Raw genomic sequence first — 24,421 nt, 5'->3', positions numbered from 1 at the left:
GCATGTATGTATACAGCCATTGACTTAATCTCTCCACAACATACATGACGACATAATCTCATAATTATGTGATAATAATAATAATAATAATGTAAATATAGCAACAGTTATATATTACTGAAATGATCTTACATGGAAAATATACTATCCTTCACCTGCGGGTGGATGTGCCGTGTAGTCATAGTCCGCAGTAGCATCTTCAGCCTGGCTAGCTTTCTGAGAGAGAACAAACTGCCGTTTCTTAGCCCTCTCGAAAGCAGACTCTCTCATTGCCGGTGCAGTGAAGTTATTCCAGGCAAACAGGGAAGGAACAGCTCCACTTTTAAGGCTGCTGGTGGTGGATCCGCTCACAAAATCCTCCGGTGTGAAGTGGCGGCTACATACGAAAGTGCTCCTCGTCTTTATGCAAAAGTCCGGACCTTCATCTCTTCGGATCGCCTGGATCCACTGCCTCCGTTGGTCCGGGTCCGCATGATATGACAGATAAGGCTGTTTTCTTGCTCCACATGAACAACCAGGGACTGAACAAAAACAACTGCGACGAGACTGAGCCATTTTCCTAGCCTTTTAATGCTAACGCTATAGCCACCGGAAGTTGTCCAACCCCACTTCCGCCCCGGCCCGCGCATGCGCACTACGGACCCGGCCCCGCGCATGCGCACTACGGACCCGGCCCGCGCATGCGCACTACGGACCCGGCCCGCGCATGCGCACTACGGACCCGGCCCGTGCATGCGCACTACGGATCCGGCCCGCGCATGCGCACTACGGACCCGGCCCGCGCATGCGCACTACGGACCCGCGCATGCGCACAACCGCCCCAGCGGGTGGATGTGCCGTGTAGTTTTTTATTTTTTAATTTTTTTATTTATTTATTTATTTATTTATTTATTTTGGGATGTGCCGTGTAGTCATGGTCCGCAGTAGCATCTTCAGCCTGGCTAGCATTATTGATAACCAGCTGCCGTTTCTTAGCCCTTTCGAAAGCAGACTCTCATTACCGGTGCAGTGAAGTTATTCCAGGCAAACAGGGAAGGAACAGCTCCACTTTTAAGGCGGCTGGTGGTGGATCCGCTAACAAAATCCTCTGGTGTGAAGTGGTGGCTACATACGAAAGTGCTCCCCGTCTTTATGCAAAAGTCCGGACCTTCATCTCTTCGGATCGCTTGGATCCACTGCCTCCGTTGGTCCGGGTCCGTCGGGAACGCATGATATGACATGACCAGGGACTGAACAAAAACAACTGCGCCGAGACTGAGCAATTTTCCTAGCCTTTTAATGGAAATTGTCCAACCCCACATCCTCTTTCAAACACGGAAGATCTAGTAGAAAGATTAGATGGGAATGATTGCATATTTGTCTGGGTGTGGAAAGTGAAATTGAACTCAGCATTTCCAAAAATATAATTTATGATTTATTTTAAATTTAATTGTGTGTTTTACTTTTTGCACTGTGGGCCAGGTTTGTTTTCTTCCAATAATACAGTGGCTCTAAAAGATTTTCTTCTGGGCTCCCCAATGGATTACAATAAAATCCCCCCAAAAAGAAAAAAGAATCAACTGGGCACACACATCGTTCAACCAGACATAAACCTGTACATATATTTTGTTTTCAAACCTCAACCTGAAGTTTATTTCACACTTCAGGTTGCAACAAAACACACTACAAACCATCTTTACAGTGAAACACTTTTGTGTAACTGTTTTTTTTTTCCCCATTCATTCATACTGCCTCTTTGCGCCTGCAAGGGCACTGCGCCCACACTTTGGGAACCACTGCATTTATAACTGAAATCATCACTTAAAAATAATTATTTTGTATTTGTCATTTTCTTTGTCCAAAGTTCAAAGGGTATAAATAATTTTTTATGGCATTGTGTGAAAATGCTCAGAAAAACACAAAGAATGAACAGACCCCTGGCAATTAAAAAAAACAACAAAAAACATTTTTATTCAGTGAATGTATAAGAAATCCACATATACAGATCCTCACTAAACACTTTGTGGCACTTTTCACAGTAATTCTTTAGCGCTTATATAATGATTACTTGGTATAAAAACAGCTGGATTCATCTCCATTTATTGTTTGGAAAAATAAATATTTTAACAGATAACTATACAGTTCAAGAATTCTGGTTGGAAAACAGTGTTGTTAGAACTAACAAACAACTGGAACTTTAATTAAAAAAATGTAACAGAATCATTAGAAGTGAAACATTCATTTATAGACATACTGTGTGCACTTTAATAAATACAGTTGTACGTTGCTCTTCTGTGTTATTTTGATGTCTTTTGTTGCCCTCCGTTAGCGACTGTTCAGCTGAATCTTCTCACAAAGTTTTAAAGAAGTCCTTCACCTGTAAGTGTGAAAAGGTTACTTAGGGTCACGGTGGATTAAAAACGCGTAGGCATCAAAAATTCGATTAACATACAAACATTAGCAAATTTATAAGATAAAGCACATTAGAGACCCCATGTGGCTCACACAGGTACAGCAGCCAATGTCAGAAACTTACCTTTGCAATAAACAGCTCCTGCACTTTGGGATCTCTATCAAATGCCTCACTGGCATCAAGCTGCAACACAGGTATCTTTTTCAACTTCTCGAAGTGTATCCTAAGGTTAAAAAGAGCAAAGCTGTGTCAGATACATACATGATGTAAAGCACTTTGAAATGCCTTGCTGAAATGTGCTATACAAATAAAATTTGATTGATTGATTGAATAATTAAAGCCGGGGTGTCAAACTCCAGTCCTCTGGGAACGGTGTCCTGCAACTTAGACGGGCCTCTGCTGCACCACACCTGAATGAATAATTAGGTCATTAACAAGGCTGTGGAGAACTTATCTACAAGGAGGAGGTAATTAAGCCATTTTATTCCTGTGTTTTGTACCTGTGGCACATCTAAACACTGCAGGACAGTGGCCCTTGAGGACTGGAGTTTGACACCTCTGCTTTAAAAGGCTTCAAATACCACACAATGCAGACTGCCATCTGTTCTTACAGTAATTACTTCTGAAAAACTAAAATACTCAATTTATGTTACAGTCATGGTAAGACGAAAGCGCATTTTGAGCAAAATAAAAATCAATTGTCTTTTACAGAGATCTAAAATGAGTTAAATCGCAACATGGTGAGCTTGATTATGCGATCAGAAACAGCATAAAATGCCATAATACCACGGCAGAGGAAGACTGTGCCGTGAGAAGATTGGGAACTGCAGCTCTGAAGAGGAGCTGCGCCTCAAAGGAGGAGCGAGATCCACCCAGGAGTTTTGCACATCTGGAGGGTTGCTCCAGGAGATTAAACAATTTCTCAAACATACAAGAAAGAAATCAAACCAACACTCTAGAGAGAAACATTACAACATTACATAAAGCGCAAAATGTTTTATTTTCCATAACACTGTCCCCTTTAAACATCTTTAAACTTGGTAAAGACGAAACTACATTAAAGATATTGTACTATGTGAAATACACAGAATGAAGAATGAAGGTGCAATTTTGTTGTACAACAAATACATTTATTTATTTTTCTTACTCAGTACTCTTCTCTACCAGCCACTTCTCATGCTGCCTATGCAGCGTCTCCAAGTACTCCAGCTTCACTCCCTCCTCCTCAGATCTTCCCCGTGACTTCAGACGCTCCATGCACATCTGAGAGAAGCAAAGTTGCTTGCAATTTCTTTGCAAGGTATTGAATTCAGAATAATAAGAAAAAAAAGCTCTTACATTCATACCTTGGGTGAGGCTCTGAGGTAGATGATGCCCTCCAGCTCCACCCGGTGGCCCAACTGCTCCACCATCAGGGAGTGCCAGTCCTGGTAGGTCACCCATTCAATGGCGTTGATGCAGCCCAGTTCAAACATATTCAGAGCAAAGATGTATCTGACAGAGAAGATTTAAGGTTAGTTTCTAGTAGGCATGATAAAGCTACATAGGTGGATCACACTCTGAATTCACCAAAGATAAATCAAACACAATACTTGAAATCCAGGATGTGTCTTAATGTCTGGGAACTCTGGGAACCACAGTTTATTTAAAAGGACTGATGCTTTAAGGACAGACGTGGACATGAGTGAGTCTTGATTCAAAATGTTTCACCTGTCACTGTAGACCGAGCGCTCATACATCTGGACGGGCGTTTCCTTTGCGTTGAGAAGACGAGCAGGAGGGGGCTGAAGCTGTGTCCTCATTCGGCTCACACAGGAATATGTTTGAAATGTGTAGGACCAACGCTGAGGATCCTGGTACATCATCTCCAGCAAGTTGCTGACTATTGCTCCGGGTGAAGTATCTATTTCCTGGTGAATAAATGGGAATAATTTAGTCTTATCTTCCTCTTTGTCATACCAAATGGTCAAATGGTGTCTAGGAGAAAAAATAATTTCACCTTTGAGGTCTTGATCTCAATATTTTGCCATTTACCGACAGGCTCTTGCACCACCTCCCAGTCCGTAGAAACCGACTGCAGGACTTTTGCAAAGGTTGACTTTCCAACAGCTGTTCGGAGAAAAGCACATAACATAGAAGCAATATTATTCAGTCTTCCCAATGTGCAATTCTTTAAATTTCACATCACCTGTACACATTACGCCATGCTAATTCCTTCACCGGGATAATATGATCATTTCTGTTTACTCACTTCAACCAGAAATAAAATGTCTTGCAAAAATATTCATAGATCTTGAGCTTTTTAGTTTTTTTGCAACCAACCACAAACCTATGAATAAAATGTATTGTGGTTTTATGACATAATTGTGAAATGGAAAACGAAAATGCATAAAATGTTCTTCAAATAAAAACCGAAAATTGTGGTGTACATTTGGATTCAGTCTTTTTCTCGATTCTGTTTTAGCTCTGGTGTTTATAGAGGCCATCATTTTGCAGTGCAGGACAAATGGGTTGTTCTGAGTTGTGTCCCTGCAGCTCTTGCACAGATGATTCTCTGAAGGAGACTTTTGCCATACAAAAGTATGATCCACGAGATCATACTGAGGTGTGCCACTGTATGAAGGTCTTTACAATAACTTTATAGCAACTTATTTTATATCTACTACTACTCTCTCTAGTTATACGACTTAAAGATCCAGTAATCTTACCGATGTTTCCCTCGATAGAAACTCTCTTCACTCGCGATGCACCATCCTGAGATGAACTCGAGTAGCTTTTAGAGCAAGAAATACTTGGATGCCCTATGTTTTTATCCACAGAGCTGCAGATAGCCGTTCCTCTCATAAATGAGCTGGTTGGAGGTTTCCACAGAGTGGATGCCAACCTGCTGAGCTGCGTCAGACCTGAACCCTGTTTCTGGGTCACAGAAACCCGGTGTAACAGGAGTCGGCGCAGAGCAGCCATTAGGATTCACGCTTTAATTTGTACGTGATAGCAAACGCTTTTCCAGTCTCTTAACAATCAGCAGGAACATCACCAGGAGAGGAGCTCATGAAAGCTAGCTAGCTTTACCCACAACAATCCAGTGTAACATCAACTATCGGAGCACATTGAAACGTCTTTCTACGCTTGTGAAATAAACTTTATTAAGTTTATAAAAGTCAAATTTCAGTCTCGCACAGGCCTCTCCTCGTTTGCATAATTCTAAGTAAAATTTTGTAACATGTGCCAGTTGATGAACGCTACCAGCGTAGCGTTAGCAACTTGACGCACTTCCGGCATAACATCGTTCACTTTCACAATAAAAGCCTTTCAACAACTACGTTATTTCTTGATTTTATGTGTCAGTGTGAAAACTGGATGTCAGAGGTGATGTTGCACAGGGAGAATGACATCTTTATGCATTCAATATAATTGAAACTTGCATTCATTTAAATTAAATGCGCAAAGTTCCTGGAGACACGTGTCCAAATTGGTGAGGTGACTTTCTCCAGATGTGAGTTTTTTGTAATAAAAATATATATAAATTTTGCATTCATTTGTATGGAAGCCCGTTTCCGCCACTCTGTTAAAAATAAATAAAGAAATAAAAAAAATATATATAATTACTATGTCATACAATTATAATTATATTATCATTATTGATAATAATAATGAGATATTATCTCATTATTTTGAGATACTGTCTCATTATAATGAAATTATTTATTTATTTTTAACAGAGTGGTTGAAACGGGCTTCCATACATTTGTATTCTTCATCTTTATTGTGTCATAAAGTGTCAGGCTGCTTATATAACAGTATTCTGAGTTTTTTGAAATTATGGAAGCTCTTAAGCCCTAAATCCAATTGTAAACCTGTGGTAACTGGTTAGAGATTTATTCAACCAGTCTGACTCAAGCTTTGGCTATTCTTCAAGAAAACCGGGCAAAAACCTCAGTCTTGAGTTGTACAAAACAGATAATCTTGAAAACTTATGCCAGATTGAATCACTTGTTCACAAAAAAATACATATATTTTAACTGTATATTCTTTAATATGTCACCATAACTTTATTTTGTTTAAAGAACATGAGCGAAATTTAAAATCCATTTTATGAAACAAACTATTGAATATTCATTCTAAAAAGAAAAAAAAACATTTTCAGTACTGAAATAAAAGCATTTACATTGAAAAATGTCACATAAGACCAAATTACAGTTTTATGCATGCCTTTTATGAATGCAAAAATAAATGATAGCAGCAGACAATTTAGCTATAATCACAGATCAAAATAGAGTCAGAAAACATTTGAAGGTAAAGAATTTGTGGTGAGAGCAACATTATCAGTAACTTGTGTTTTTGATGGTGATCTTTTGAGTAGTGTTGATCTTGAAGTCGCCAACACCTGAGAAAATGAGATATTTCAATTATTTAACTTCAAAGAACTGAACAGACTGCAGTAATTAATATTGCTGAATGTCACCGCAACAAGGGTGTGTGTGTCTTTACCCTCAGTGAGAGCCGTGCCATCAGAAGAAAGGTGCCAGTATCTGCGGTCGCTTTGTCTGGCCTGCTCTCCGTTCACAGCGCTTAAGAATGGTCCCCACAGACTGGACTCCTTCTCAAATCTGCCAAGCAGGATCAGATTTTACTCACTTCCTCAGGTTTGACAGAAAGTGACTTGCTGCGGCTCATTAAATGAACTTACGTGAAGCCAACATTCTTCCTCTCAAGCAGCTCCAGGGCTTCCAGCAGAGAGCTGCCCTTTGGCACGTCTACAGGGTATGCAGCCGCAGCTCCGCTAGCAGTCACCACCTCCACCATCACATTCACTTTAGTCTCACTTTGTAAAACCACAGCAGGGTCTATAGGCTCTAGCACCAGTGTGTCTGCAAAAAGAAAACAACATGTGAAATAAGAACAATACCGGTCGAAGTGACCAAAAAAAAGCTGGAAGCAATCCTGCACACACCATCCTCATTGAGGCAGTCCAGAGTTTTTACTGACAGGTAGGTTTTCCTCTGGAGCGCCGGCAGAGTCTGAGAAATGGCCATGGGGTTGTGGTAGGTGTTGCTTCTGGCAGCTGTTCTCATGGCCTCCAATGAGGCAGAACAATCTCCAACCTCACTGCCCATTGCCAGTAAAGCCTTGAATGTCAGTAAATCAAGCACGAGTGATTTTTTTAAGGTTTGACGCAGAAACAAGTAAAGGTGGTGAGGACAGAAAACAAATAACCTCTTACTTGAACTGCCAGACCTGTGCTGAACTCATTGCCAATATGACCGTCAGATCTACGAGAGGCCAGAAGCTTCTGCTTGATCTTGTTGAGAGTTAAATCCAGCTCCTCTGCATTGTGTGCATATGAACCAGAGTTCTTCACGCACTGAAGGGCCATTCCAGCCATAGCATAGGTATCTAGGAGGGACAGAAATGTTGAATTACAAAACGAACAGAGATTAAAAAGAAACTGAAACATGCATAGTCTGCATTAAGATGTGAAACTGTTTCCATACATTTTGTTGCAATCGTCTTACATATTTCTGCTGAAAACAATTTTTTTAGATAAAAAAGTATAGTAATCCAGTTGCATAGTCTACAGTGTTTTAAACTAATAGTTTTGAATACAGACTTCTTTGGTAGGACTCCATGAGAACACCACATCTTGACTTGATAAGATTTGTCTAAACTGCCTTGCAAATGTCCTCTAGATCAGAACAGTTTATTATTTGAATAGTACATTGTCAATGATTTCTTTTTTTATAACTATTACTACAGGACTGAGTCCAAAGATTTTTAACAGCCCGCTAACTCACCAATACTCTCGGTTTCTCCGTGTTTGAAGTGCTCATGTTCTGCTGCTTTGATGAGCTTGTGGCTGACATGGTGGTTGACCCTTATGTCACTTACACAGAGAGCAAGCACACCCAGGCTGTACTGGTAATAGTTGGTCAAAGGGCGGTGGCTGACTGTAAGACGAAAGAAAAAAAAAACTAAATGACATAAAACTTTACTAAAGTCAGAAAAAAAATATGCTATTTTGACATTATGGCGTCCTTCTGAGCTTAAATCAATTAATAATTGCTCTATTCTTGGATAATTTTATGTTAGTTATAACTTTAACTGTTTAATTTTTGCTGTTCAGCATTTTCAGAAATAGTTTTCCGTCAGAGAGACAATTCACAGCAGTGAACTCTGACCTCATGCCACAGGACAGTAAAACAAGTTTCTGCAAACGTTTCAGAAAAAAACTCAACCTGTGAAGAGAAATCTTACAGGCGATGTGATCTTTCTCCTGCTCCATCTGCCTCTTCAGGTGTGTCAGCAGTGTCTCACTCTTGTCATTTGCAGTGAAGCTGATGGTGTTGAGGTCATAGCAGGAGGACTTCAGGGCAAGACTATACAGCGCCATGACGCCAGTCACAGCCTGGCCGTTTGAGAGTGAGCTGAAGGTCGTCAGACAAAGTTAAAAACAATGGATGCTCATAATTTCACATAGAAGGTCAAGGAACTGTTATAAAACGGGGAAAAATACGTTTGGATGTCATTGTGAAGTTCATTTTTCAGTTTGTTGAGGTGATCTGTCTCCTTGGCTTGGTTGTGGTGATGAGACAGTCGAAGAGCCAGGTGCACGCTTGGATTGGGAAGTCCTTCCGGGCTTTCCAGAGAACGAACGAGATTCCTGTTGAGTGTCAGGAGCAGCTCGGAGTTGGCTCCATCAGTATCTGGAACAGGTTTTGAAAAAAAAAAAAAAAAAAAAAAAAAAAAACTTACAGGGATGTCTCTGTGTTGTTGCTGACATCAACAAAAACTTTTGGAGCATTGCGAAACTCCAAGAAGCTGCATCAGCAGTTAAGATTAAGAGCAAATTACAGAATCCCTCTACCCAGATAAACTCAATACCAGTTAAAAAATTGCCAGAGGTAAAAATAAAAACACCTTGTGATTGTTTTTAAAAGGTTTAGCATTCTACAGATTGTTTAGTTTTTGGTGGAGCTGCCTGCAGGTGTATCATTCAGTAAATTGTATTTCATGAACTTGCTCTAAAATATGATTATGATGTTTTGATTTTTATCTTCATTAAAGATAGACATCAAATAAATACATGTACCCCAAAATCCAAATTATGAAACTGGGACTCAGAACACCCAGGCACGCTTTCTTAATTGGATCTGACCTAGACATCATTTTGTGGAGGTGGCCTCTGTTAGATTTAGTGACAGACAATTTGGGCCATCATCTGCAGTAGTGCAGGTGCTGCATCCATCTGTAAGTGTGACTAAAGAGCTCAGCAAAAAAAAGCAATGCTCTCCATACTGACTGGTCAATAATTTATCTCTGACATATGATCATGAGATAAGCATCGTAGCTGAATGGATGAGATCCTGGGTGCAAGCAACTAAAATAATCTTCTCCTGTACAACAAATTCAGGTTATAAGACATCAGAGGAGCTAAAAAAAACAGGAGCCATTTAAGATGGTGTGGGGATCCCTGAAGGTATCCTGAAGGCTTCCCTGAAGGATACCTTCAACGTGCCTCATTCTGGAAATTTTTAGTGGCACATCCCAAAGGGGAGAGACCCCAAGGAGGAGGAGAATAACTTACCAGAGGGGCTAAAAGTCTCCTCTGGCAGGGAACACCTTCAAGATGACCCAGTATGAACTGGAGGAAAGGTGTCTGGCCTACTCTCTTCAACCTGCAGACTGCTTATTGTCTCATAAGAGGAAGACATCAGATGGATGACATTGTCTCACAAAGGTTACCATGCACATTGACTGTGCTTGTTCAACTAAGTAAAATAAATAAATAAAACTATAAAATCTTACTTTTATTTCAATGCTAACATCATCCCTATGCCTCAACAACAACAACAAAACATTCAAAATTACTTTGATATCTTCTTATTATACTAGATAAATGATTTCTGTTTGTTTCTATTTTAATTTTACGTTTTTGTTCTTGAGTCTACAGTGCTCAAACGGTTTCTGACAACTGAAGAGTCAAAATTTCGGGGGGATTGCAAAATCTGAGAATTTCCAGATTTCGTTGCATCACAGGTAAAAAAAAAAATTAAGGTAGTTTTAAAAAATGTTTTCAAGGTAAATATTTAAAAGCTTCTTACCACACGGCTTGCAAGAGGCAACAGCCAGCAGTCCGGCAATAATTACTAAAGCCAACATTCTGGCTTTCCAAAAAGAAAACAACACAGACAAAATTAATAGCACAAACACTCGCACGACATTGAAGCATTTCACGCTATTAGAACAGTATAATCTGGAAATATTAGCGAAATATAGACACAACACTGACATTGTTATAGAGCAGTAATGTCGCCATGGAGTTGCTGTCAACTTTAACAACAGTCGTAAAGAGTAGCTCATTACCTCCTGAGTGTCCAAAGCGAAGAATCGGAGCTGAGTGGGAGAAAAACAGAGAGACAAACGCTTATAACGCTTCGGTCTCACATGACCCATCATCTGAGATGACACAACTTTGAAAAAGTTGAAGAGTTCATCGAGTCTTCAAACAGCAACACAACAGGAAGTTGGGAAACAATGTGAAACAGTTAGATGATTGTGATTGGTTAGAATTCGAGGCGCTTGTGAGGCTCAGCCAATCAAAGTTAGAGTTGGGAGGGCGCTATTAGTATCACTTTGAAAACTTTGAAAAGCAGAATCTTTTAATAGTGAAACAATTATATGTAATTACTGGTTCTTCAGCTGTTTGTGCTAACTAATTGATGTAACCGATTGTGTTGACGAAAAAGAATCTGTGTAGAGTGTGGCATAACTACGTTACCCATAATTCACCTGTGCCCCGTGCGTAGCTCACGCTCTTTCCAGAACCTTGACGAGTCTTCCAGCGTAAGAGTTTTTTTGTTTTTTTTTCATTCGACGTCAGGTTGACCCGTCCTACTTTCCAAGCCTTTCACACACAATAAAGCGTGTGGTCTATGAGCCATTTCTTCTTAGCCGAGGTTTACTTATTTTATCGGGTCATATATCTTGTTTTTGTCGGCTAATGGCCGCATTAAACAGAGAAACACCGAGCTGTGCGGAGAGGACTTAGCTAAACATCGACATCAACAAACGGCGAGGGGGCAGGGCAGGTTCACAGGTCAGTGCTTTAACTTGTGCTTTTCTGAACTTGAGCAGAAATATTTGTCACCTCAAGGAGAATTGTATCACCATGCATTGTTTAGATAAATAATACCCCAACTAAGATACAGGGGATACATTCCGTGGTGGGATGTTGGTGACAGCCTCTACATGCGTCCTGTACGTTGTAGTTTTTTTGTTTTGTCATTTTTTTCCAAGCTGATCTAATTAACACCAGTTCTGATCTTTCAGATTGACGCGTCTTATGACCTCCTGCCTCAAATCAGCCCTTCCCCTGGTTCTTCATGCACAGCCTCTTCTCTCGGCCAGTGAGCTGGGGTGTCTACCAGCCATGTATTCATTTTCTGGCCCCACCACTCTGCCTGAATTTGAGTTGGGACCTCCGAGTGCCTCTGAGAGCCTTCAGAGAGAACTAAACTCAGACAGGTATGGTACTGATTGGTATGTTTTTGACTCAAGTTTATCGCCGACAGTTGACCAGGAATGCATACAGGAATGTTTTTGTTTTAGACATGTTTGTCTCTGCTCCACAGCAGCTGGGAAACAAGGCGCTTTCGTAAGCACAGGAGACAAGATGATGATGAGTAAGTGAGCAATGTGTTGTGAATGATATTTGTAACCCTGCTGTCAATTAATCTTATTTACATTTTAAGCGATGGATCAGCATAAAGTGGCACATATTTTTGAAGTGGAAGTTTTTAATGTTTTTATTTTAAAAGTAAAACTGAAAAATATGATCTGCATTTGTTTTCAGTCCTCATGACATCGTCTTTGTAGCATCATCTTTTGCTGACGTGCTTCCATTTTGCACATGTTGATACTAATAAGCTGATCTAAATAAAGTTGGATAGAGAAAGTGATGAATTTGAATTTGTTGCCACTTTGCATTTTGATCTGCATTTGGCTGGCTATGAGCTACTTTGCTTTACTCTGTCTCATAAAATGTATTTGAAAATACACAAATAATGTGACAAAATGTGTAAAATATATTTTCTGCTTTGTCAGGGGTTGCAGTGCCAAAAAGCGGAGGCTAATGCCCGAAACAGAAGTGGATATTTTGGTGAACACATGTCCTGCTCTGTCAGCACAGCAAGTCTCCCTTGCTCCTCTACAGCCATGTTCAGCACATCAGAGCCTCACTTTGCCACCGTCCTCTTCTGTCCAGCCCCGAGCTGAGATGGAGAGTCCCTGCATGGAGATAGAAGCAGCTCACAGGAAACTGCAGGAGATTGAAGACAGGTGTGGAGCAACTTTCTGCCTGCTTGTCCTCAAATTGAGCCAGAAATATAAAACCACTAATGCTTGAGCATTCATGCATAATCCACTGTCAGAACAAAGTCCAAACTTTGGGTGATTTTTTTTCACTTACTTTTACTTCCATCTTGGTAACATGCGTATTTCCCATTGAGTCCTGCAGTTCACTCCATTTATTTCAAACAGAGGGTCTTTGTTTCACTAATCAGTTGTAATTTTTCTGTTGGGTTCAGCACAAGGCTGCCTTGTGCGACCGTATTTGTTCACTACGATGTTGATGTGTTGCAGAATAATCCTTGAAGATGACGACGAGGATCTTGATGTAGAGCCGATCCCGAGGCGGCCCGTTCTGGTCATCTCAGACAGTTTGAAGGAGGGCCTGCAGCGCGGCATCAGTGACATTCTCCCCCAAACTGTGGCCCAGTCTGTGTATGTTCTCCATGCTCATTTACATAATCCTTTAACTACTGAAGTTAAGACAAAAGATCTTTGAGATATTTATTCTCCAGGGAAACATGGATTACCACATAAAAGTTCATAGTGTTTCTGATCATTTTAAAATAGTTAAAATAGCTAATAGGTATTGTTAGAAGTGCTTTTATGTACTTGAAAAATACACCACTAGCATTTCTTTTGTCACTTCCGTTCAATAATTTGTGTGTTATGCTGTTGCAAACTACAAACCCCGAGATGGAGGAAGCAACAAATCATCATAAGTTCAACTTATCAGAATTACTTTAAACTTTCCCACAGACCTTTAAAATACCTTTTGTAAAAATAAAAAGGAATTTTTGTTTAAAAAATATCTTTTAACAAGGGCTTTTTAAAAAAAATAACCTTTTTAAAAAGTATTAGGAGCAAGATTTTAGGAGAATCTTGCTCCTAAAATCAGAACACTTTGTTATGCTAGCCTGCCTGCGTCTTCATAAGTAGAAAATGTCAAATAAATTGGATTTTACATTAACATAAGAATGTTACGGCTATAAAGCAGTGATATTGTTAGTCATTATAAACAGTTGAAGTTTATAATGTTTATAAAGTTTTATTATGTGGTCATAAAAAGGAAATAGATCTAACTTACTGAAACTTGAAGAAACACTGATTCATTTTTTTTTGCTTACATTTTCACAAATTAAAAACAAATTTAGTTTTGGTGAAGGAGTCCGGAAAGGTCCAGCAAACTAACTTCATTTGTAGAATCTTCTAAGATCCTCATAAAATCATTTTTGGAGTTTAATAAAGTTACGTTTGACTATAACAATTATCTATTCAATGTCCATCTACTGCGACTTTTTTCCCTTCACTCTCCTTCCTCTTGACCCCAGGAGTCCTTCAGGCATGGAGCTGGTCCTGTGGCGTCCTCCAGAAGATCCTTTCTGCCAGAGGCTGAAGGACTCGCTACAGAAGCAGCGTAAACAGCAGACGGTCGGCCGGCAGCTCCCAACTCCGTGTTTGTCTCCCAGCCCGCCCCTCAGTCCCTCCTGCCCACCTGCAGAGACATGCGCACCCATGTACAGCTTCCCTGTGCTCCACAACTCGGGGGAGGAGGACATGGAGATTTAACCTCGAAGCCAAAGTGAAAGACTGGACAAGCGTCACAGAATAAGCTGATCGGTTGTGTTGTAATCTCTTGTTGATCTTGAGCTTGTTTGTGCATCATTTATTTGCCACAGATTGTTTTTGTGGACAGACATGTGAGGATTAACTTTAACAGTGTTATTGACGTAAACCTTGAAGGCCTGTAAACTTGCCGCCTTACTGACATTCACTCATAAGTTAGAGGCATTTTGTTCATACGAGTGACCAGCAGCACACTGATGTAATGTAAATATGACTTATGTTACTGTTGACCATAAGTGTGCAATGTATGGATCTTCTCTGCAAATTTTAGGGAGTCCCTACAGAACACCAAAAGCCTGACTTCCTGTTTACCGTTGTATTGTGGTGGAGGAGTGATCCTCCTCTGTCGCAGAAATGCTCTTTGAACTTTGACTTTAAGAACTCAGTTGTTTCGTGATAGAGGATTAATTGTCCTCTGGTTCAGATATTTGCCACATCTGTGACCTTTGATTACTTTGTAACGAATTCTGCAAAGGCATTTTTTATGACTTGCTTAAACTTTGCATTTGTACATTGCCATGAAGCATTGTTACTTGTTTTGTTTTATAATAAAACACGGTTCATGCAGAGGTTTTTAAAAACATTTCTCTACAGTTTTCTTAAAATGTAGACGTTAAATACATTTTTAGGTTACTGCTGTTGATTGGTCAAAATAAGAACGCATGCCTTCACTAAAATGAATGATCTTGTCTGGCTGTAGACCTCAGATTAGAATATGAACAAGGTCATTTATATTTTCCTATTTCTAAAAATAAAAGTCATATCACAGAATTATTAGTCCAGTTAATTTTTGTGATTAAGGAGTTCAGCTAAAAATCCAAACCCAATTTATCAAAAAATTAGAATATTTTCTGTATTAGTACTTTTATATCTTCTTTTACAGAAATGTTTTGGCCAACACAGTTTTAAGACTCAAACCAAACAAGTTAATTACTGATGAAGCTGTCTTTTTTTTTTTCTTGCCTTCATTAACAACATAGACATTGGTTTTATCTTTTTAGTTCTTGCTAAAATAAAAAGCTGCTCTAACATACATGTTTATACTCCTTAGGTTACGTTAATAGACCACAGTCAGATGGCCAACAGAGAGTGAAACGTTGTCCAATATTGGACAAACAAGTGACATTTTCTTGGCGGTATCTACTGTCATTTATTTTTGTACATTATTTTCGATCTGTGTTTGCTAAGGTATTTTATGTGTCCATGTTTGAGCCTCCAAATATCCGCTCTATATTTATGGTGAGGTTTTGTTTTGGTGTTTTCCAAATTAATCCCTGTGATGAAGTGACGTCTTGTCACCATTTGACCTCTGGAGATAAGTAAACTCAGATGAGCGAGCAACAATAAGCAGCTAAAAATGAGATTAATTCATTTTCCAAATGGATGACAAATTATTATATTTCTGGATATCTTAGTCTGGAAAGTCACTGATGGCACATGAACAGTTTATCATGCTTTAACAGAGGAGAGGCTGTACTGTTAAAGCTGACATGATTAATATGTACTGGACATTTCCATAAGTCATGTCATTATTTAGTTTGACTTTAGCAGAGTGAAACATTACACAAGGGTTTCGTCACAAACGACAGTTTTATCAGGTTATTTAACAAAAGTGGCATGATTTAATTTACAGCTCACAACTCATTCACAGTTCATGTATCGACAGGCCATGGAAGATCCCTTTCTCTCAGCACAGATGAATGCTGCCTTATGTCGCAGTGACCTGCCTTTTATTCTTCCGTCACATGCAGATGTCACAGTGAGCGAGTAATAATGGCTGCCACTGACTGGCATTAAAATACATTCAGCATAATTTCAGTGGTGTGGTTTTGGAGTTATACCACAAAGAATGCTTTTACAAGGAATTAACTCAGTGGAAACCGAATATTAATACGCATTAAAAATAAAAAATTAATTATAAAGTATAAAAAAATGGCACAGCATGTCTCCTTTTCTTTCCTCTTCTCAATTTTACTCTAATTTGTTTTTGTCTATTATAAAATATGAATGGGCCAAATTTATTAGGGCTTTTCTGGAATACGTACAGCTCCAAGCACTTTACACCAGACTCTTAAAAGCCAGTCAACTCACATCAGTACAGCTCTTGGGCTTTAGTGCCTTGCCCAAGGGCATCTCATCATGTGGCAGGAGAAAGCTGTAATCAAACCCTCAACGTATGGAGTCCAAGACAGCTACTTTATCCACTGAGTCACCTTCGCCCACAGGAGAGTTGTGGTTGCAAAGTAAGACAGCACAAAAAACTCCAAGGGGTGTAAATACATTTGCATGCCACTGCACAGCCTGTGATTATACTGAGCAGTAAAATATCCTCAAAAATCTCCTTTGGGTAATTCCCCTCTCAGAGAGGATCCTGATACATCAAAGCTAAGAGAGTCTGGAAAAGCCTGATTTTCTACCTGGTGCTGCTTCACTGTGCTCTGCAGGGAGCAAAGAAGCTGAAACAAAGAGACGTCTGGGGGACGTGTGCAGCAGCGCAGACCACTGCATGATGCAAGGGGGAGCAAACAGCCTCCTGAGATTCCTGACGGAAGAAAGGCGAGAACAGGAACAGTGTTAGCGTGTTTATTGAAGGAATAGGTGTGAAAGAGCCAAATGCGAACACGTCATCGACCTTTGCCCCAGACACAGTGCTTCTGTCAGGACTTGTTTCTTTCATCTTTGATGCATTTCTGTAAAACAATCATGGAGACTCTTTAAAAGCTGCCACAATGAGTAAAAAAACACAGCACCAGCAGGAACGTACGTGTTCAAGTCCACAGTTAATGATACCTCTACTGTGCAGTTTTAGATTGAAATAATACTTTTTACATTAGCTGGTTAGTTACTGTGTTATTTGTTACCTGCACCTCATCAGCGTTGTCTCGCACCTGTGGGGTGGAAAACGTTTGAAAGTGTTTTCATGGGTGCACAGCCGAGACTGAAGTGAAACATGCACAGGACATGCATGTTCCGTGCATGTTTGGATGATCATCATGTAAGGATGATTTTGCGTCACCTCTCCAGATCAGCCGTCAGCTGCTCGGTAAAGCTGCCTGCGAGGCGAGCCGGAGTCTGCTGCTTCCTCTGAGCCGCGTTGATCGGAAGCTGCCTCCGCTCCTGGATGGAGACGAATACATTAAAGTTCTTAAAGGCAGCAAAACACCCAAGACTTTAGTAAAAATGTGTTTTCACCAGCACTCTCCACCCATCCTGTCTGAACGAGATTTAACTATTTGTTGAAGGAAAATAAATCTGAAACCAATGCATCTTTTTTCTCCATTTCACAGCTTAGTACAACTTTGTGATGAACTGTCACTTAAGAACCCGATGAAACACATTAACCTCAGTGCAGCACCACAAACCCAACATGAAGCTGTTGAAGTGTGAATGTTTTTGCCATGAAGATTAGAAGGCTCACTACCTGAGCTCCTTCCAGCTCTCTGTAGAGCTGCAGCTCCCTCATCAGACCGTCTCTCTCGGCGTGCAGAGAGTCTCGTTCCTCCTGCAGACCCATCAGCTGCAGCTCCTTCTGCGCCAACATTTCGCCCAGTGTTCCCACCTTGGTCCTACATTCTCCCAGTAGGTGCTGGAGCTCGCTGACTTGAATGTAAGGGGGCTAAAAAGCGAGAGGCAGAAAAGCAGAAACAACATGTAACCTTTCATCCAAAACTGCTCAACATCTAAAGTAAAATAGAAAAACATTACAAACATGTGAAATATTTATATTAAATGATATCAGAATGCTGCATTAATCTGAACTGGAAAATCAAAACAGTGTATTTTTCAACTCCTCAAATAGCGTCGCATTTTGAACTGAGATAATTGCATTGGCTCAGAAACATTTCTGCTTTTTACTGCACTGAAACCAAACTAAATATCTAACAGGGATCCAGAAAACGACTGCCTGTAAGACAGAAAAACATTTTTGGACAAACTGAGATAACGAGGGAGAGCGTGGTCTAATCGATGACAAAGAACAAATCTTTATCTGCATCAAATGAAAACTGGATATTACAGCAAAAGCCAACTAAAAGTGATTTGAATTTCCAAATAAAACATTTGATTTCATTCATAGGTTTCAGACACTAACAAATCCTTTCAATGTTGTATTATTCATGTTTTGTACGGGATTTGACTTTGACAGTGAAAGAAGAGAGTGTCACCTCCTCAGTCTGATGCCTTTTCTCCAGCTGTTTCTGTTGACATGCACATCTGTTCAGCAGTGAGCTCCCTGCCTCTGTGGCCCCGTGCAGCTCCTCATGAAGCTCCTCCAGCTGCTGCTCCAGGAAGTCATTAATGACTAACAAATATTTTGAAACACATTTACAGAAAGACAAGCATATATTTTTGCTCCCAATTTAGTCAAATCCAAAGCAAATATTCACTTTGCTAAACTGAAAACAAACAAAAACAACAGCATTCCTATGATAGTTAGTTTTTTTGTTCTCAATTGTGATTTGATCCATTGCAGTGACGTTTTAATTAATCATTTAAAACCAAAAACAGGATTTATTGTCGAACTACCTTCTTCCAACAGAACACAGTTTTCATATGCGACTCTGTCTGCCTCTGCAACTGCTGTAGCTGGTACCTGCACACACACACACACACACACACACACACACACACACACACACACACACACACACACACACCCACACACACACCCACACACACACGCACGCACGCACGCACGCACACACGCACAACACACACACACACACACACACACACACACCACACCCACACCCACACACACACACACACACACACACACGCACACACACCCACACACCACACACACACACACGCACACACGCACACACACACACACACACACACACACACACACACACACACACACACACACACACACGCGCGCTGTTTCACCGCTTGAGGAACCAAAACACAAGCATGTTGGTGAAGATTTAACTTTGTAGCAAACAGATTATTTCTCTGACCTGCTGTTTCTCAGAACAAACTCCAAAGATCTTTTCTCTTTCTGCATCCAAGTCGTATCTGCAGACAGTTGTTCTAGCTGCCGAACGGTTTCCTGCATCAGAAGCAATAAACTGAGGCCACAAAAAACTGTTTCAATCTTATGTCCTTTTCTTAGACAAGGCAACGTACCTTCTTTTTCTGTCGGAGGTCAGAGAGACAAAGCTCAACTTCTTTCAGCTGAATCCGCTTTGATCGGAGTTTCTTCTCCTCGTTCTCACATCGCTAAACAAAAAGCAAAGCATTGCTGCAGGCACGCAGGATGATTTCTGACAAATATCGTAAAGAATGAGCTCCATTCTTACACGTCGCCGGTCAAAGACTTCCTCTTTCATGTCGATAAAGTCTAACAGCTGCCTCTCCGATGTCCTCACTGGAGAGGACGTCCTGATGAGGTTTTTAATGTCTTCACTGCTGTCTTTATTTTCACTGTAAAAATAAATACAAATGTGAGAAACTGAAACACACACAAACACACACATACACAACAAGGGAATCACAAAACCTTTAAAATGTTGAAAATCACAAAATGCTGAATTAAAAAAAAAATCTCCTACATACCTGTTGGTTTTTCTGTTGTTCTGCTGACTGTTGGAGGACGCAGAGAGACTTTTCATCTGTTCATGTCCATCAGTGAATCTCCTCGCTTTGTAATTACAAAACAAACAGCTTTCTGTTATTATTGTTTGATAAAATGCAATCTTTTTTTTTATTTTTTATATCTACCTGCTGTAAACTGAGTTTCTCTCTCTTCCTCTCCAGCTGACTCACCATCACCGTGGTCAACACAGATGTCACTCAAATCACCAACATCCTCCATGAAGGAGCAACACCCTGGAGAGGGAGTGAAAAAGGTTACAAACACGTTTGTGGAGTGTGAAACGTATCTATTTCAAAACATGTTTTGTATTCGTTTTAACCTTTATTTAAAGTTTTGCATCCGGCATGTTTTTTTTGCCCTTTATGTTTCCTCCTGCTGCGCCTGCCTGTCCACCTGACCTGCTGCCCGACGTCCAGATCAAAGCTCCATGTTGCAGCTCCTGGAACAGAAAAAAAACACATACTGCTTGAGGTCAACTGGCATCCTGACGAACAGGATTCACACATTTTCGTCACAAATCTACATTTTTTTCCAAATGCAAATTTGACCTGTTCAGATTGCACATGAAGCAGGGACCTACTGGAATTTCTTCTAGCCAGAAAATAAAAGCTAGAAAAAAAAGAAATCTCAAATGAAGATAATGGACATAATTAGAAACTTCAGGATCTGAAGGAAATGATATCACAGAGACCACAAGGTGACAAAGAGAGAAACTGCTGAGGCTGCAACTCTGATTAGCGTCTGGGGAGGAAACGAATCGAGCCGAAATAAACCGAGTCAACGCCATCACGAGTACATTTATTACAGCCAAGACCTTTAGAGGCTTAGAGCCTCACAAGCCGATCAGTAATATAATTCTCTTTGTTTTTCCTTCCACAACATTTAGAGGTTTCAAAAGGAGATGGAAAAACAGAAATGGTAAAATAAGGGCTGTTGAAGGCAACAAGAAATCTTCTTTGTTTTAAATGTAGCTGCTTAGGTTAGCTACATTTAACAGGTAACCAGTGAATACCAAAAAAAAGCCTGATTTAAAGAGTGAAAGAGGATGGAGTCCTGACATAGACATAACTGAAAAGACAAAAAGCTAAACCCATTTCACATTTTTTTTCTTCCAGAGATCAAAGATAGAAAGCAAAGACGATGATTCATTTTTTTTTTTTACTTCCCAGCAAAACTGTGATGTTTCTTCATAAAGAGTCTGAACGAAGTTTGACCACAGATAAATGCTAACAATTTATTTTAACCCTCTCCAGGCAGATGTTGCAGATTTCCAACAGCTCAGTGCTACTTAGCTAGTCTTTGCAAGTAATTTGAGCCTGAGAGGGTTAATATCTTCTGCTATTTCAGTAGAATTTTTTCTTGTCTTGGCTCACACAGTCTCAAACACTCTCTTTGTGTTGAGATATGTCTGCCATGTCCTTTTTAACCAATAAATAATCCTTTTACAGATTTTACTGCTTTGTTTTTTTTATCTGATTTTTCAGATTCAATACTTAATACAACAGCTTCCACAAGATGATTGTTAATTAAACAGATATCTAACATGGTATCTCTATAGATACCCAGAGATTGTGTGAAATCCTGGAATGAAGGTTTACTTTATTTGTTTTTTTTCCGTGGCTCTGAATGGGCACTATCTGTTTTTGTGTAATGTATGCAGAGACATTTTTTACACCAACCTCTATCTAGCTAAACCTTTAAAAGTCATTCAATGAAAAAAATTCAACTCAAATAACAATAAAATAAAAACTTCAAAACTACTTTAGTAATCCCAAAGGGAAATTAAATGTCGCTCATCAAGGATAAACTATCAAGTTAAACACAATAGTTATGCAACTGTAGAGAAACTCATTGGAACCAAAAACACGTCAGGATAAACAGATCGACGTCCAGCTGTGCAGGGGAGAATTTTTTCGCTTCATTCACGCCACCTGGAAAAACTCAGAAGATGCATGACGACATGTTGTCAGAAAGCACCTACCGCTGCTGCTGTCTGCAGGCCTCTGTGGTGTCTTGTTTCTCTCTCTGGCTCCTGCCTTCTCATTACGATGCGACATGTTTTCCCCACAGCTGTCAGAAAGAAACGCACCGTCTTCCCTTTCTGGATCAGATTTATCTGACTGCAAACCACGAGGCATCACCATGTCACTTGTTTCCAACCTTCTTTTCTCTGGACATTGCCAGTTTTGATCATTTTCAGGAGTGTCACTGTCAGACATTTCTGTCCGCTCTGCCTTGTTCTCCCTGTCTAATTGATCCATATTTCTAAATGGAGACAGGTCAGTCGTCTCCCCTTTGAAGCTTCTTCCACATTCCTCAGAGCAGATCCTCTCTGAAAGAGGAAGTGTCTCTCCAAGAAGCCTCTGAAGCCTCCAGACAACCTGATCCCGACAAACTTCAGTTTCCTCTTTGCCCCTGAGGATCACATCCAGACTTCTTCTGCATTCCTTGTTATTTACAGAAACGTCCCAGAATGTCAGCATACTTTCTGGGGGAGAGAAGAAAACATTGCAACAACAAACTGCAATGTCATACATTTACATTATGAGAGGAAGAACTAAAACCAGTGCATCATTGTGGAGTTGATGCAAAAACTATGTGTAATTTTTTTTTCTTTTTTCAAAAATAAAAGCTGAAGCTTTTTTGAAATAATAAAAAAAAAAAGATAAAGTCAGTTTATTGGTGCAAAACTGGGAGAGACGTTTACTATGATTTGAAGTAGAAATGCAGCAAAAATGGGCTCCGCAAACTCAGGGTGAGTTCAGTTTGTTTTAAATAAATAAAAGTAAATAAATAAATATTGATATTTTGTGTACATCCTCATAATGTTGCTTAACTATTTGCTTCGACACCTACTGATTAACTTCTGCATGTGTATGCGCCTGCAAGGAAACAAAAGGGGAAACGTTTTGAAAAAATGTTTTTTCTAATAAAAGTATCACCGTTGAATTTTTTTATGCCTGTGCAATGAAATGCAGGTTTCATTAGTTTGAGTTTTGCTTCAGACACCCACCCCCCTCAGAGGAGATTATAAAAACCAAATATTTGTTGTCACTTGAGTGGAAAGAAAAATGCCACTTGTTCTCTGGTGAATATATGACATACATTACCGTTTTTTCCATTTTTTGAGGTGGGAACCGCATTGCTTTTTGGTTTTGGAGACATAATCTGCAAAAATGCAGATTATGGATATTTGCTGAAATAACTTTTAGTTAAAATATTATGGGAGAGAAAATGGACAAAAAAGAGAGCATTAGCAGACCTGCAGCTGATCAAGTTGTTGATCTATCGCGTCTAGGAGGCGGTCACAGTGATCCGGTCTGGGAGTCAGAGGATCTGGGCTGAGAACAGCATCTTTTTGATCTGCATCCAGGAGAGGAAACGGCGGTCAAACGTAAGGAGCAAATTTACAACAGAGTGAGCAACAAAGAATGCTTCAAAACTCCTGACCGGAGCAAAGCAGTTTGCTGATCTCTGTTGTCTCTCTGCCCTCTTCGTAGCAGTCAGCCATGCCCTGAATCTGCAGAGAAACAGTCAGCGGTTTTTCTCATACCAAATAGATTTCTGTCCCCAGGATGAATCAGTGTTTCAGGCCGACTGGCAGCCAGGATTCATGTGAGAGTGAGGAATGTTGTTGCCCAGTTGACAAGGAAACCTGGTCAGTTTGTTGGCTCTCACCAAGGAGACTCTCAGTTTCTCCCTCACTGCTAAATGAGCTTTAAAGACAAAGAGTGTAATGTTTTATTGAAATCCTTTAAAGCAAGATTTTTGCATTGACTTGAAAACCTCTGTAGCTTCATGCTTATAACACAGTAAGACAAAACCAAACTCACACTTGTGTTATTTTTTAATCTACAGACATATTTGATTTGGTGCCAACAAACCTGCTAAATACTTTTTAGCTCCCCTGGATTCTGTTGGAAATTATTTAGTAGCAAAATGCAGATTGGTAAACATCAGAGCTAAGAAAGAAAGAAAAAGACAGAAAGAGAGAAGGGAATAAAGAAAGTAAGAAGGAGAAAAAGGAAGCAAGCGAGAACTTGCTATTAGTTGCCTTGTCGCTTACCTTTAAGCAGGCAAAGTGAGTAAAGTTGCTCCAGATCCTGACTCCTGCAGTGGCTGAAGAAAACCTGCTGCTGCTGCTGCTCAGGGAAATCTGGGAAAACTAGATGCTATGGAAACAGTTAAACAGCTCCCGCTTGCGCATGTGCAGCCTGAGCTGAAAAGAAAAACAAGCACTAACATTAGTTTCTATTCTGACTAGAATCCACAGAGGAAACTAATAATCCAGGACATTTGTTGGACTTTTAGGGACTTTCTGCTGAACATTTGATCCCCGCAAAAAAAAAATATTATGTGAAACATGTTTGATTGAATGGGGTAAAAAGAATAAAATACATTGTTGACTCACACAATCAAACCACTGCACACATTCTTCTGAAGCAGAAAACAATCAC

At 40.0% G+C, this 24,421-nt stretch overlaps 4 protein-coding genes across 7 annotated transcripts; 1 reads left to right on the top strand and 3 right to left on the bottom strand.

Moving 5' to 3' along the window:
* Positions 1–1,923: 1,923 nt before the first annotated feature.
* Positions 1,924–5,947, bottom strand: LOC129372076 (deoxycytidine kinase 2-like). Its single transcript, XM_055049081.1, has 7 exons — positions 5,101–5,947; positions 4,392–4,501; positions 4,103–4,302; positions 3,739–3,886; positions 3,540–3,655; positions 2,516–2,615; positions 1,924–2,356 (listed from the first exon to the last, which is right to left on the bottom strand). Exons 1-7 carry the CDS (start codon positions 5,354–5,356, stop codon positions 2,330–2,332), a joined length of 957 nt encoding a protein of 318 aa, XP_054905056.1. The 5' UTR covers positions 5,357–5,947; the 3' UTR covers positions 1,924–2,329.
* A 457-nt stretch (positions 5,948–6,404) lies between these two features.
* On the bottom strand, positions 6,405–10,906 carry tcn2 (transcobalamin II). 2 transcript variants are annotated; one of them, XM_055049292.1, is made up of 10 exons: positions 10,757–10,906; positions 10,495–10,557; positions 8,907–9,096; positions 8,648–8,817; positions 8,188–8,340; positions 7,617–7,789; positions 7,347–7,521; positions 7,083–7,263; positions 6,884–7,002; positions 6,405–6,779 (listed from the first exon to the last, which is right to left on the bottom strand). In XM_055049292.1, the coding sequence occupies exons 2-10, from the start codon at positions 10,550–10,552 to the stop codon at positions 6,718–6,720; spliced, it is 1,281 nt and encodes a 426-aa protein (XP_054905267.1). In that variant the 5' UTR covers positions 10,553–10,557; positions 10,757–10,906; the 3' UTR covers positions 6,405–6,717. The 2 variants fall into 2 exon arrangements, with proteins under 2 accessions (XP_054905267.1, XP_054905268.1); XM_055049293.1 differs by having other exon boundaries at positions 10,495–10,553.
* A 327-nt stretch (positions 10,907–11,233) lies between these two features.
* On the top strand, positions 11,234–14,948 carry ccdc117 (coiled-coil domain containing 117). Of its 3 annotated transcripts, XM_055048756.1 has the most exons (7): positions 11,234–11,489; positions 11,723–11,917; positions 12,025–12,075; positions 12,497–12,551; positions 12,657–12,730; positions 13,034–13,174; positions 14,071–14,948. In XM_055048756.1, exons 2-7 carry the CDS (start codon positions 11,736–11,738, stop codon positions 14,306–14,308), a joined length of 741 nt encoding a protein of 246 aa, XP_054904731.1. In that variant the 5' UTR covers positions 11,234–11,489; positions 11,723–11,735; the 3' UTR covers positions 14,309–14,948. The 3 variants fall into 3 exon arrangements, with proteins under 3 accessions (XP_054904731.1, XP_054904730.1, XP_054904729.1); XM_055048755.1 differs by having other exon boundaries at positions 12,028–12,075; positions 12,497–12,730; XM_055048754.1 differs by having other exon boundaries at positions 11,235–11,489; positions 12,497–12,730.
* Positions 14,949–15,936: 988 nt separating this feature from the next.
* On the bottom strand, positions 15,937–24,134 carry LOC129372065 (trichohyalin-like). The gene is made up of 18 exons (XM_055049064.1): positions 24,031–24,134; positions 23,415–23,484; positions 23,227–23,327; positions 23,075–23,132; positions 21,946–22,452; positions 20,284–20,403; positions 20,090–20,197; positions 19,925–20,009; positions 19,669–19,792; positions 19,496–19,588; positions 19,327–19,418; positions 18,890–18,956; positions 18,529–18,642; positions 17,787–17,981; positions 17,382–17,482; positions 17,227–17,253; positions 16,998–17,055; positions 15,937–16,907 (listed from the first exon to the last, which is right to left on the bottom strand). Exons 2-18 carry the CDS (start codon positions 23,473–23,475, stop codon positions 16,794–16,796), a joined length of 2,025 nt encoding a protein of 674 aa, XP_054905039.1. The 5' UTR covers positions 23,476–23,484; positions 24,031–24,134; the 3' UTR covers positions 15,937–16,793.
* Between the last annotated feature and the right edge of the window lie 287 nt (positions 24,135–24,421).

The sequence above is a fragment of the Poeciliopsis prolifica genome, unplaced genomic scaffold, assembly GCF_027474105.1.
Source record: "Poeciliopsis prolifica strain line A6 unplaced genomic scaffold, Auburn_PproV2 SCAFFOLD028, whole genome shotgun sequence".
Taxonomy (NCBI): domain Eukaryota; kingdom Metazoa; phylum Chordata; class Actinopteri; order Cyprinodontiformes; family Poeciliidae; genus Poeciliopsis; species Poeciliopsis prolifica.
Note: the sequence above shows the minus strand (reverse complement) of the source record. Positions and strands in the feature narration are given on the sequence as shown.